The sequence below is a fragment of the Amaranthus tricolor genome, chromosome 12 (assembly GCF_026212465.1).
Source record: "Amaranthus tricolor cultivar Red isolate AtriRed21 chromosome 12, ASM2621246v1, whole genome shotgun sequence".
Classification (NCBI taxonomy): Eukaryota; Viridiplantae; Streptophyta; class Magnoliopsida; order Caryophyllales; family Amaranthaceae; genus Amaranthus; species Amaranthus tricolor.
Window position 1 is genome coordinate 2,752,836 of NC_080058.1, and position 15,007 is coordinate 2,767,842.

The 15,007-nt window shown below is 26.1% G+C and overlaps 1 protein-coding gene across 1 annotated transcript; it reads right to left on the reverse strand.

Annotated features, from left to right (window-relative positions):
• Positions 1 to 10,355: 10,355 nt before the first annotated feature.
• Positions 10,356 to 10,700, reverse strand: LOC130797162 (uncharacterized). Its single transcript, XM_057659646.1, has one exon. It carries the CDS (start codon positions 10,698 to 10,700, stop codon positions 10,356 to 10,358), a length of 345 nt encoding a protein of 114 aa, XP_057515629.1.
• Positions 10,701 to 15,007: the final 4,307 nt, after the last annotated feature.

Sequence of the window (15,007 nt, forward strand, 5' to 3'; positions counted from 1 at the left end):
GAGCAAAGTTGCATAGGGTGGATCGCTACTACCTACTTCCATTACCACTAGATTTTTTCAAAAAAAATATAACAAAATGTATGAATATAAGATTATAGACAACGTTCAAACAACGCATTGCTGTCTTGTTGTCTTCTTTTGCCCATTGCAAACTTCCAAGAGGCGCATTATCTAATTAATCTTCTAATCTATTGATAGTTTGAAAAGTGTATTATTTCAGTTGAAGTAAATATTATCTTTTTTGAATAATTTTAAATTTGATTACAACAAATAATGCATAAACCTATTTCATTCATTTTACTTTTTGATTTTAGGTCGTATAAAGCAAAATATTTAAGATGCGTTGATGAGGTTGAATTAAAGCAAAATATTGTATAAGTAGTTGTGTAAGTAATGAGCATACATTAAGTAATTATTACTATCTCCGTTTTTATTTAATATTCTCATAAAAAATATTTATGAAAATTAATTAAGAAGAGTTAAATTTCTTAGTTAATAAATATATTATTTTATTAAATAATAAAATTAATGATGATGATGAAAAAAGAACGAGTATAAGTCTTAAGCTATGTATAATGTGGATACATTTACAGTACTAGTACATTTATTAAGGTAACTAGTGAAGTAATATATTGATAAGAAAATCTTAAGTTGGCCTTGAAATTTTAGGCTTTTTACCTTTTAATAAAGCAACAAACTAATTAAGATAATTAGTTTTATGTATGTTTTTTTATAGAACTAATTAATAAAGGTAGTTAATATTTAATAACAATTTTAGTAAGTTAAAATTGAAGTCATTTTATTTGATTAAGTAAGTTTTACTAACTCTTTCAATTTAATCAACTCACTTCAAATGTTTAATACTCCTTAGTCCTTACCACAATGTAATTCTATTATTAAGTTATAAATAATTTTTATGAATAATTATCAGAATAGAATAATATCTCTAGTACGTATATATCATTTATTCTAATAATAATTGAAGTACCCCTTCCCCCTTTTTCTCTTTTTTCTATATCTACTTCTATGTTTGTGTTCCTTTGAGGAGAGGACAAAGGACGTGAGCTTGATGGGACAATTACATTAACAATATTCATTCCCAAAAGCTCAAATTATAAATTTGGTACTACAAATATACTTCCTCCGTTCCATAATTGTTGCTACATTTGCATGGGCACGGGAATTAAGAAAAGTGATTGATCTACACTGTAGCTGATTGTTTACTTTATAGAGTATAGTATTTTATTATTGTTAATTGAAAAAGAATAAGGAAAAATAGGTTGTTAGGTTACTTTATAGAGTATAGTATATATTTTATTATAGAGTATAGAGTATAGAGTAGGATAAAAATAGGGGTAGATAGAACTTTAAATGATTGTTTTATTACTAAAAACGGAAATGTAGCAAGTAATATGAAATTGCCAAAAATAGAAAATGTAGCAAGTATTATGGAACGGAGGAAGTACTATTTCATGTGTCATCCATTGACTATGTAAGTTCTTATCAAAATTTAAATCAAACAAGGGAAAATATAACCATCCACCCTTTATGTGTGCGACAACAAAATAATAATTAATAAATAGCTTAAATTTCATGTTTAAATTTTGGTATAAAATAATAATTAAAAAATACGACAACAATAAGAATATAATAACGTATAGAGAGATGAAAAATACAATAAATTATTTAATGTATCAACTAATTTGAAACTGTGGAACTATATATACGTAAAAATTTCTTATCTTTTTTCTGAAAGATTCAATCTTGCACAATAACTTATGTCACATTAATAATAAATAGGTCAAAGCTCTGAATTAAGTAGAGAATAAGAAAAAATTGAATTTTTAATCTAATCAGATATCAAAATTATTAAAAAGTAAAAAAAAAATTACAACGGTAGCATAAAAAAAGTGTGTTTATAATAATTTGGTGTGGGTGCATGGGGACAACAAATTTTCCTGCACATAATTTGCATGGTGTGTAGGTAACAACTGAATCATACACTTATTATCTATACTCATAATCAACAGGCATCTTCATATGAATAGCTTAAATTTGTTTAAAGTGATTGCACAAAAAGTTATTATAATTTGCATGCTAATTATGTGTGTTTTTTCGTAATAATTGTCTCATATACAATCATACTCCTATAAACGGAAATTAAATAGGAGTTGTAATTGAATTCATGATTTAAAAAGAGGATATATATATATATATATATATATATATATATATATATATATATATATATATATATATATATATATATATATATATATATATATATATATATATATATATATATGTATATGTATATATATATATATATATATATATATATATATGTATATGTATATATATATATATATATATATATATATATATATATATATATATATATATATATATATATATATATATATGTATATATATATATATATATATATATATATATATATATATATATATATGACTAAAATGGATAAAACATTATTTTTGAAGATTTCATCCAAATCTATAGAAATTAAGGATATCGAAATCATGAGCATCAACATGTAGGTTTCATTCTTTATAGTAGATTTAAGGACACGATCTGGGCGATGCTCGAACAAAATTTCTACAAGATTCCTATCTATCAAATTGTCGCTAATACTTAATTTTTTTTATATATATAGTTGTATGATTTTAGGCTTTTATAGGTTGCCAATTATCATAAATCTATAATTCAAAATGTATAATAATGTTTGTATAATGTCATGACATAATTTCAACACCCTAATAATAACATTTGATTTTCAGTAGCTTACATATTCGTGTATTATTAACATTTCTAAAAAAATCACTCAATTGAAAATACTCCTTAATAAAGCTAGGTTTTGTACTTTTAACAAAAACGGCAGTAATATTAGATGTTTGTACATGTTACATGTATGATTCATAAAGACAAATTTTATAATGCTTCTAGTGGTAGATCTTAGGCCTGTCAAATTGATTAGGTTAGATCGGATTGAATTCGAATTTGAATCATATATATGTTAGAAGGTTCAGGTCATGTTAACAAGTTGATCGGGTCAAACTTTTACCAGGCGTAGTGGATCTATCCACCATAATTTCACAAAAAATAAATTTTTTACCGTAAAATTTATAAAAAATCTAAAAAATAATATTAAGAAATCAATTTTAACTATTAAACTGTACCATTAAAATTTTTTAAATTCGCCTCTGAATGCTTATAAAAATTTGGCATGAGAACATGGAGACAACAAAATAATGTTGAACATAATAAGCATGATTTATTGGCAACAACTGAGGCATAGAATTATTGTTTTCACTTGTATCCAATATAATAGACATGTTCATATGAATGACTTACATGTGTTTAAAGTGAATGTAAAAAGTTAATTTACATGCTAATTATAAATTTTGAATTGACCTTTTTTCACCAATCACAAATGAATCATACATTTATACTTTTATTTCAGCATTCCTCGATTATTTTATCTTACAAATCATATTAATTTTTCTTATTTTCACTCTAATTGTATTTGAGCTATTTTTTCAAAATTAATAGAGTATCTTACAAATAGAAGTGTTCATTTTGATCATCGAATTTGTTTTAAATTAAATATTAAGGGTCAGTTTGAAATTAAATTTTGTGTCCATATTATTTTTTTATATAATTATAAATTATTTTTAAATTGATTAAAATAAAATTTAATTAAAAATTCAAATAAATTTCAAATAATTAAATATATTTTAAACACCACTAGATACAAGTATTAGAACAAATTAAAATAGACAAACAAGACTGAAGTCACTACACAATTAGGCTTACACAATTAGGTATCGTCAGCTGAGGAGGAATAGTGTCGTGTGTCGCATTTCATGGTTTGCACGTAACCTAATACTCGTACGTAGCAGTTCAGCAGTTGGCCTTGTCCCCTTTTGTTTTTGATTTGACATTGGCCGCCTCTTATTTTTTTCTATACTTTTCAGCTTTTAACACTTTTATACCAGCATTATTATTTTTTATACGAGTTTAACGGTATCAAATATTATTAGACTAGTTATATTTGACTTTTATAAATTTAAATATTATTTTAATAATTTATATTTTTAATTATATATATTTATATATTAAATTATAAAATTAATATTATAAATATATATGATTTGATGATTTGAAAAAAAATTACTTAATTATTCTCTCTATATATATATATATGTATATGATATTTTTTATATATATTTGCTGTATATAAAAATAAATTTAAATTATAAATAGTAATATTAATAATTATATTGAATCAAATACTAGTATTTAAAAAGGGAGTAGGTACTTTACTAGTATTTTTATACGTTCATTTTTTGACTCTTAGTAGAAATAAATAATAATAGAGCAGTTGCATAATTGACCAGAGTTTTTGATGATATTATTGACAATTGGCCAGTTAGGATTTGGAAATTGCCTCTCACCGAGTCATCACCGTCACCGCATGCATTTTAACAAATTTGAAAAAAGATGTTTTGATCTAAAAATTAATTTGTTGAAAAATATAAACTCCATTGATTGTTATTATAATGGTATAGTTATTGAAATAATTTTTATACGATGATCAAGATAATATAAATTTAATAAGTTTTTTTTTTTTTGAAGTGAATAAGTTTGAAATTAAGAGGTTTAAAAAATTTAAATTTTTAAGAGTTGACTACCTCTTAGTTTTATGTTTATAACAATCTTAAAAACAGTTTTCAATGCACACTAAATGCTATTTAAATTGCTACTTTATCAAATAATAAGATATTTATTAAATATTTTAATCTATTAAACCACTAAAATCTATTTAAAATTTTAAACGCAATACACTCGGAATATATATTGAAATGTCAACTTCCCTAGATATTACATTTCATTGCTTGAAGAGTTGAAGTATCAGAGGAATCTTTTAGAGTGTGCGAGGTGATCAACCGCATAAGACTTCCTCTTTCTCCTGTGTATTAAAAAAGTTAATCAAAAAAATATGTTACGTTTACTAATAAATAAAAATATTTATTATAAATAAGGCGTAAATCAAAAAATTTTGCACAGCGCCCCCAAATTTTTCTAAACGATCCTGTGAAGTATCAGTTAATTAATCAAAATAAACTTAATTCTTTCAATAGATTAGAGTTATAGTCTTATAAAAAAAACTCTATTCTCCCACATAAAAATAAAACAAACAATGGAAATTTCTAGCAATTAGCTATACGTACAAAAGCCTTGATTATTTGGTCAAATGATATGTCAAACATAATTACACTGAGTTATTGACCCTATTAAAATATAAAAAAGAAGAGAATATTAGAGGGTTTACAATTTACACAATTACATTATTAATTAATAAAATCATTAAATAATCCATTTAAAGCCTTAAAACCTAAAGGACGTTACAAAATTATAGAATATGTACCAAATACGTACGTAGTTATGGGCTGTTATTAGGGCAGTACTATAGTTTAGTATAAAACTAGATTCTAGTCGTGCTATGTATGGTTTTATCAAATTTTTTGACATATTTTTATAAATTAAGAAATTAAAATTTTAAAAATAAATTGTACATGATAGTTATATTTCGTTTCACTCTGAACAGCTGTATATATTATGTACATTATATCATATTTTGCATTGTGCACAATATAATTATATATATACTTTTATTTTTTTTATTTTGAATAAAAGAGCAAATGATTCATACTCTGAGTACAATACGAAATTATGAATTTTTTTAATAAAAATAACATACCAATTTTTGCTAACAAAAATAACTATTTGCATTAATTTATAGAAGTATTAAATATTATTACTATTAGTAACACACTTTAAAATCAATATAAATACATAAGAAAATGTAAAATTATTTTATTAGTTTAAACGAGAAAGATAATTTTTTCTCATAAAAATAAAGTAACTTAAATAAAGATAGTCACAACCTAAATTATATTAGAATTAATCATTGCATTTAAGTAATCAAGAGTATAAATAACAAAAACAAATCCTAATAAAAGTAGACTATGTTTTAACCATCTTAAAATATCTAATACACTAAATAATATTAATTTGATTAATAAAATTGAAAAAAATTTATAAATAATTGAAATAAAAGAAATATAATATATAGTTTTTAATACATTAAATGCGATTTGACCTGAAAAGTAGAAAAATAATTAATAAAAATAATAATATACTCAAAATAAGAAAGAAGTAAGTCAAAGATAATCATAATAACAATTACATTACAACTAAAATTTAGAGGGAAAATTTTTAATATAAAAGTGATGTATAAGCAATTTTAAAAAATGATAATGTCAACCCTGTTTTATTTTAATAATAGTTATAAATTTAGAATATTTTTCGTGTTAAACTGACAAGTGACAACAACCGTTAAAAGATTGATTAATATTACCCGTTCGTTTAAAACATTAATCTATTACTCGTTTAATATTTTAAATTATATTAATGGTCAAAAGCTACCTTAACTACATTTACTTAATAGAAGTATTTCTTAGGTACCCTTTATTTCTTTTATAATTTACTTATTGGATCGTATTTTATTGTATATTTTAAATTTTAATATCTCTAAATATATGTTAAAAAATTATAATAAAATCTTACATGAACATACACATATAATTATAATATATCACTCAAAAATCTTATATAAAATAAAATATTTTAAATTTTAAAGTGGACAAATAAAATGAAATGAATAATAGGATTCATTGTTTTGATGATTTCATCTATAGCTCATATACCATTATACATAAGTATATAATCATTGTTAATGTAGAGGGTGCAACAGAAATGGTCAGCTATTCAAGTTAGAATAAAGAGTATTTAACTTAATTAATTTATTTATGGTGAGCTATAATTTATTGTTAAAATAATTAATTAGTACTTTTAATTAGGTCGGTCACATTCGCATGCTACATGTGGTCCTAAAGAAGGATATAACAATGCAACATATAATGGTTCTAGAAATTTAAAATGATTGGCATTATCGTACGGTAATGAAGCAATTTAAAAACAACTTCTGAATCTTAGAAGAGGTTTTCTGTAAAGTACTCACTATGCCCATTTAATTTACACCTTATTCAAAAATATAAATATTAATTTATAATTAAATATCAGTAGAGTTATAAAATAAATAAATAAGATTAAAAGAATAAATATATTTATCGATAAGATTAAAAGAAATAGTAGAAACAATTGCTAAAAAAGTAAAGAGGGTAAAAAAAATAAAACATCTAAAATAAAAATTAATACAATTGGAAAATATAGTATACAGTTGTCTTTTACAAAAAAAATAAATCTTGGCTTGAGGCCATTGTAAAGAGTTTATGAGTTTATAAAGAAATGTTTAAAATAATTGTTAATATTAATCATAATATTATATTGTATTTATACAAGAAAAAGAAATATATAAAATATTACATAGAATAATATAAATACTAAAAACAAAGATTACATGCAGTATTATAAATTATTACAAGATAAAATATTTATATTCCTAAGATAATCATCATATCAATAGAGTTATCTTGATTGATATGTTGAGATTAAAATGATATGCAATGATATTCTCTATTATTCCCCCTGAAGATGGGAAAGTATAATATTGAAGAATAAGCGATAATAAGCACGAACATAGTTAGAGAAGAGAGTTTGTCATGACATGTTTTATTGAAGTAGTCGGTGGGAGAGCACTTGAATTTGAAAGGTTTGATGATGATGATGTGTTGATATCGTGTTATGGTGATTATATAAAAAAAAGTTTCACAATGGTGATATTAAAAAAAAAAAAAAAAAAAAAAGCTTCTCTATTAGCCATATGTATACTACTATTATGTACAGCCTAAACACATTACAAGGAACATATTACAAACACATTTAGCTATAACTTGTTTTCTTTTATTATAATCAAATGTGTTATTATTTGATTTTTAACATTTAATGATGCACCATTTTAATTTTCAATATCTCTAGTATTGTTTGGTAATATTATATATAAAAACCTAATATAAATATAATATACATTTAAATGAATAAAATAATTTTTTTTTAATTATATTTAAACTTATAAAATAAAAATAAAATATAAACTAAAACTTATATACATAGTGTTAAAAAATACATAAGACATTTAAACAGGAAAGAGTATTATTCAACCAAGACTTATGGTTGGAACTAGTAATACACATGGTGCAAAATCTTAATTTATCGGCCAAGTTGATCTCAATCTATCTTAATTAATCTTTTTTGAACAAATATTTACTTTTGGTAGAGAATTCAAAAATATAAAAAACCTATATCACACTTTTTTACTACATTATTTAAGAGAAGTATTAATATTTTACTTTTTTAGGGTATGTTAGAGAATTTACATGCAAAAGCAGATACAATTAATATTTTTATATGCGGTAAAATCGCATTTTTTTTAACAAATGTTTTAAATTTATTATTGGTAAAGAATTGAAAAAAATAAAAAAAAAACATTAAAAAAATATACTTTTTTGACAACATAAATAGAAAGAGAGGTATTAATATTTTAATAACCATCATCATCATCATCCAACCCACTATATCCCGCTCATAGAAAAAAAACTATGGACAGGGTTTGGAGAGGGAAAGACGGCGGCAACTCATACCCATAGAGGAGAGCGCGGCCAAATGAGTCCCCTAACTCGAGAAAGATACGGAGACGTAGCTATATGGAAAAAAGACCTATAAAAGAAAAAAAGTAGACCCACCTACAAAATAAAAGGGGACAAAAAAAATAATAAAACTAATAAAAGAAACGAGAGGAGCAGAATGGCAAGAACCTACGAGGACATCAGTAATCTAAAACATGAATATGACGCCTCCAACTACCCATATCCCTAGTCAGGCCCTCGGAGAGGTTTAGCTTCCGCAAGTCAACTTTTATCTGCTCATCCCAAGTTCTCCCGGGTCTTTCCCGACTCCTCCTACCCTCTACTATAATGCTTTTTACTCACAGGGGCGGCGAGAGTCTTTCTCCGCACATGACAAACTATCTCATTCTAATTTCACGCATTTTTCCCGAAATAGGGGTTACTCCTAGTTTGTCTCTAAACACTTGGTTCCTAATTCGATCCATCAATGTGTGCCTACACATCCACCTCGTCATACGCATTTCTATAACTTCCATCTTATGTTCAAAAAACTTCTTAACAGGGCATCATTTGGTCCCATATAGCAAGGCAAGCTTGATAGTCGTCCGGTAGCATTTTCCTTTTAACTTGCTTGGAAATTTCCTATCTCATAGCACCGCGGTGGCTGCACGCCACTTGATCCAACCCGCTTGTATGTGATGGTTTACATCTCCGTCAATCTCTCCATCCCTTTGAATGATCGATTCCGAATACTTGTACTTGGTCGTACATTTAACAACTGCTTCTCTAGACACCTCTGGTTCACCTACCGGTGCTGTCCCACTAAAGTCACATCGTAGATACTCAGTCTTCGTACGACTAATGCACAACCCTTTACCTTCTAAAGCTTCCCTCCACTCATCCAATTTATTACTAATATCCTCTCTAGTTTCTGCTACCAGCACTATGTCGTCCGCGAAAAGCATGCACCATGGTACCGTCTCCCAAATAGATTGAGAAATCTCTTCCATAAGGACAGTAAAAATGAACGGGCTTAGAGCCGATCCCTGATGTAGCCCAACTTTAACCGGGAAAGGCTCTGTTATCCCCACTGGTGTTTGAATGTTAGTCAACACTCTATCGTACATATCCCATATAGCCTCAATGTACACTGAAGAAATACCTCTAGCCTTGAGGCTATCCCAGATGACGCCTCGTGATATGCTATCATATGCTTTCTCCAAGTCAATGAACGCCATATGTAAATCCTTCTTTCGCTCCCTATATATCTCCATCAGTCTCCTCAAAACATGATTTGCCTCGATTGTTGACCTTCCTGGCATAAAACCGAATTGGATCTCTCTAATCACCGTTTTCTGTCTAATTATCTTCTCTATCACCCTTTGCCACAATTTCATTGTGTGGCTTAAAAGTTTGATAAATCTATAGTTCCCACATACTTGTGCATCGCCTTTGTTTTTAGACAGAGGTATTAGTGTGTTGTTCATCCATTCTTCTGGCATCCTATGTGTCCTCAAAATCGTATTAAACAGGTTCGTCGGCCAACGAATGTCCTCTTCTCCTAAACCCCACCACACCTCAATCGGGATGTTATCTGGCCCGACTACCTTCGTTCTCCCCATCTTTTTGAGAGCTTCTCCTACTTCTCCTGTGGTAATAGCACTCGCTGACCCATCTTCCAGTGGTCATTGGACGTTAGGAAAAAGCTTATCCTCCTTCTTTGGCCCCCTAGACTCATTGAGTAGCTGAGAGAAATACTGGAACCATCTGGCTTTGATGTTCTCTTGTCTCAAGAGGACTCGTCCTCCTTCATCCTTGATGTATTTCACTGCCTCTGAGTATTGTCGCTGCTCGGACCTAGTCCTTGCCAACTTAAAAATCTGCTTTTCCCCCTCTTTAGTATCAAGCTTCCGAAAAAAATCCTTATAAGCACGGTTTTTTGCCTCCGTTACCGCTTTCTTTTCTGCTCGCTTTGCTTCTTTATAGCTCACTCTATTTTCTATCCTATCCTCCTCTTCCGTGTATGCCATAAGTTTTTTAAATCTTCTATTTTTATTCTTTATCTTCTTTTCAACCTCCTTATTCCACCTCCACGACTCTTTGAACAATTTTAATTTACCGGACAACATTAACCACCACTTCTAAATCAACAATAATTTGAGTAGGATTATAATTAAACTAGTTAAATCAAGTGCAAGCATGAGATAATTGCTTGACTTGCTTTACACTTTTATTCAAATTTCAATTAAAGCTTATTGTTTTTTTGAATATATTCCTATTAATTATTATATGATCAGTGATATACGTTTTATATATCCTTTAGTAGTACTGTGCTTCTTTTTTTCGAATATATTCCTAAATTTTTGTTTTATTATTATATTATCTACAATGTTTGTAAATTGTTCAAATATGAACAAATTTAAATCCGTTTTTGAAAATCTTAAATTAAGTCAAGGTCGAGTAAGAGTTCAAGCAATTCACGAGTGATATGGCTGATTTAGTGCCGTTCGTAGTATTGTGTGACCGCTAGAAAAATTGAAAGAAATGAGTCCTCTTTATAATTAGCATTAAGAACATAGACGTGTCGTATAATTCTTAAATGATAAAAAAACTACTCATAAATTGCAAATTTTTAAATCTAGGCCCTAGATAAATGTCTATCTTGCCTATGGTCAAAAACGATCCTGCTGACTGGACATACATTTTGAAGATGCGGAGACTTTTAGAAAAATAAATTAAAACCCATGGCTATAATATTAAAAATAAAATAAACCAATCCGAAAAATAAAAAAAATATAGAGCGGGGTTTCTTAGCTGGAAATAGCGGGAACTAGCTGTCAGTTGTACAACGGTTGATCCCTCCAATACGCTCTTAAACGTCGCCGTTTAACTGTCAAGTTATATTTATTTACGCGCCTTTGTCTCAGACTCTCAGTCTCTTTTTTTTTCCCTTAAATTAAAAAGCTGTTCTTTTTCTTTATTTTTCTTTGAAAATTAATTAATTTGAAGTATTTCTAAATTTTCCCATGACAGCTGGATCCTCTCAACAAATTCTGAAAAACAAAAAGTACTCAAATTTCAATACATTGGAAGGATTAATGTTTGTTTATGTTTAATGATTAATTGAAATCAGAGCCTTTTGGTTGGTCAATTAGACAAGGAGTGAGTGTTGGTAAGGCGGTAATTTGTGAAGTTAACAAATTACTCTTACGTGGTAGAATTTGATAGAGTGAAAGTTTTATGATTTTAATTTATCTTTTTAAAATTTGTTTATTTTATTATTATAATTTTTGTCTTTTTGTATTATTGATTAGAATTAACGATTAGACAAGTGCCTATTTGTAAAATTCCTATTGGATGATAATTTAATATTCTTTGCATAATACTCCTATTATTTTAAACAAAAATTATAATCAATAACCGTAATTTTTAAATCATCATAAAAAGACAAAAAGAATAATAATAAAATAAACAAAACTAAAAAAGATAAATTAAAATAAAAAAACTCTCACCCTATTAAATCGTACAACATAAGGGTGATATAGCAGTATAGTCCTATTGATAATAATAATAATAATGATAATAATAATAATAATAATAATAATAATAATAATAATAATATTTATTAGTTATATTGATTATAATCACATAAAGGTGAATAATTATTATACTTCTTATATGACACTCATAGTAGAAGTATAATCTAAAGAATTTTGAATAGTAGTTTTTAGTCTCATTTGAAAAAAAAAATAGGTGTTTATATTTTTTTGAGCTAGTATATTTAGTATTATTGATGTTATTTTGATTTTTCTTGGCAAATTTGGCTTTTGAGTTTTAGGAGTAGGTTTTATATATATATTCAGTCCACATTGACATATGTGCAGCTTTTTAGTGAAAGAATACAATCAATTAGTAACCTGATTTGAATATTGGGATGTACTAAGATTGGAATTATTTTTGTAACATTTGGGTTCATATAGGACATACTTTAGAGTTTAGACGTATAAAAATCCTCTAATGATCATCATAATCTTAAACTTTTTATATAATATGTTGAGAAAATAAATATTAATTGTAATTATTTATATGTAATTTTATTAGAATTTTAAAATTACATGGAGTATTATTTAAAAGTCTACAACTTAAATTACTATAAAACTTTTACTCTGTTGGACTTAGTAATAAAAAAGATTTGTAATGTAAATTCATAAAATGTATCATATTATTCTTATAGTAATTAATATTGATAATAATTTTTTTTCATTACCATCTAAAACTACATTTTAAAATAATAATACGTTAATTCTTCATCTTTTATAAATTTTTATTAAAATTCCGTTAAATTTTCATTATCATTTATATAATTAAATATCCACAGTGAAATGAGCATTAAGGATCTTTTGGCCAGTTGAAGGCTAGTTACAGCCTAGAAGATACTAGTATGTGGTACACAAATTGTACGACAAGGCGGGTATGAGAAATTCCAACAATGGCATTGTCTAGCTTGTCGACTCATGCAAGTCGTAAACTTTAATAAATGACACTGTACCTTGCACAATAGTCATGCAATTCTTATTTTTTTTAATGTATAACTGAATTTCCTGTCCCTATTATTCATTTATTTGAAGAATATACATAAGGCAAATGTTTGCAAGCGATCAAAAATTTTACTTCATTCGTTACATAATACTTGTTATTGATAGTTATATTTTTCTATGCAATATATCACACTCAGTAACAAGTATTATGAAACGAAGGAAGTATAAACTTAAATTCGTAATTATTTTTATATTTTTTTATAGAAAGTAAGGTAAATAATTTCTACACATATGTAAAAGGAAAGAAAAATTAATCATTTATAAAAATAGTTAAAATTAAACTTCTATTATAAAAGTACAAGGGAAAATTTTTCGCCACTAGTACACAGCTTATTACTCCTAAATCATAATTTCATAACTATATAATTACTAAAAGTAAAGGAATATATTTGACCAATTAACATCTCCCATATACAAACTCTAAATAAAAGCTCATAAAAGACACACTTTAAAATTTACGATTTGTCTAACCTATGTCACAAGGCATAAGATATAAGAGATATTAATTACGATATTTAATTTAATTTACTTAATTTAAGATGATTCTAAATTCTTTTAAGAGATGTAATTTCTTATGAATATTAGTGAATGTAAGTAGGAAATTATTTTTAATTAGTTTCCTAAATAAAATTGGTTAAATGAGATCCCTATGCCATGAATGCCGGTGTATCAATAGTAGATAAACCCTGGAATTCAAACCATTTACTTAAAAGAAAATTAACAGGAGCAATAATAGTCCATAAATAGCAGTAATGAATATAATTAGAAAGTACACTTAAAATTAAAAATTTCTTAAAGGAGTAAAAGTCCCAATTATTAAGTGAGTCAAAATATTGAAGTTTGTTCAACAGCCAAAAAGTCACCAACTCCTCAAAGAGCCAAGGGCAAAATCAGAAGATACACTGTTTACTTTTAAAGATCATTGATAAATAAAGTTCTTTACCTAAAACATATTTTTGACACAATAAAAAAAGGAAAGTCAAATCCAATTATATGATTTTTAATTAAAAAAAAAAAAAAGCACCAAACATCACCATAATCCCTCACTAGATTTTTCAGAATTACTAAGATTTTGTCTACAAGTAAAAAAGTTCTTTTCTTTTGCAACTTGCTCCATACTTCTGTAGTCTATTAACTATTTCTTCAATAGGGGTACCTATTTTTTAATAATATTATATATTATATTGAATTATTTGAAAATTTACTTAAAAGCAAAAATATGTACCCACTTGCAAAGTTATGAAAGCATTAATGTATTTTGAGAGTAATAATTATAATTATATTATTATAATCTATAAAAATTTGCTACATTTTAATTTTTAACGCTATCTAATTAACTGATTTAACTATAAATATTTTTAATTATACATAAAAATAATATTAATAATTTTTACGTTGGACAAATTAAATAAGATTATATTTGAGTCAAAAAACAATTGTTGCAAAATGTTATGGATATGGTAGATATATGATACATATATAATTGAATTTAGATTTTTAATCAATATATAAATCATTATATTTATTGCAGCTTTCGGAATTTATATTTGTCTAATATTTTTTATTCATTTACTACCCTCGAACACTTTATAATCTCCTTAAATTGTAAAAAAAATATGTATGTTTTGATGCATTAGTTTTTTTTTTTTTTTTTTAAAGAATTTAGAGTACAATATTGTTCTAGAATAATGAGTCAATAAAGGATTTTAGACTTCCAGCACATGAGTAGACTATCATTG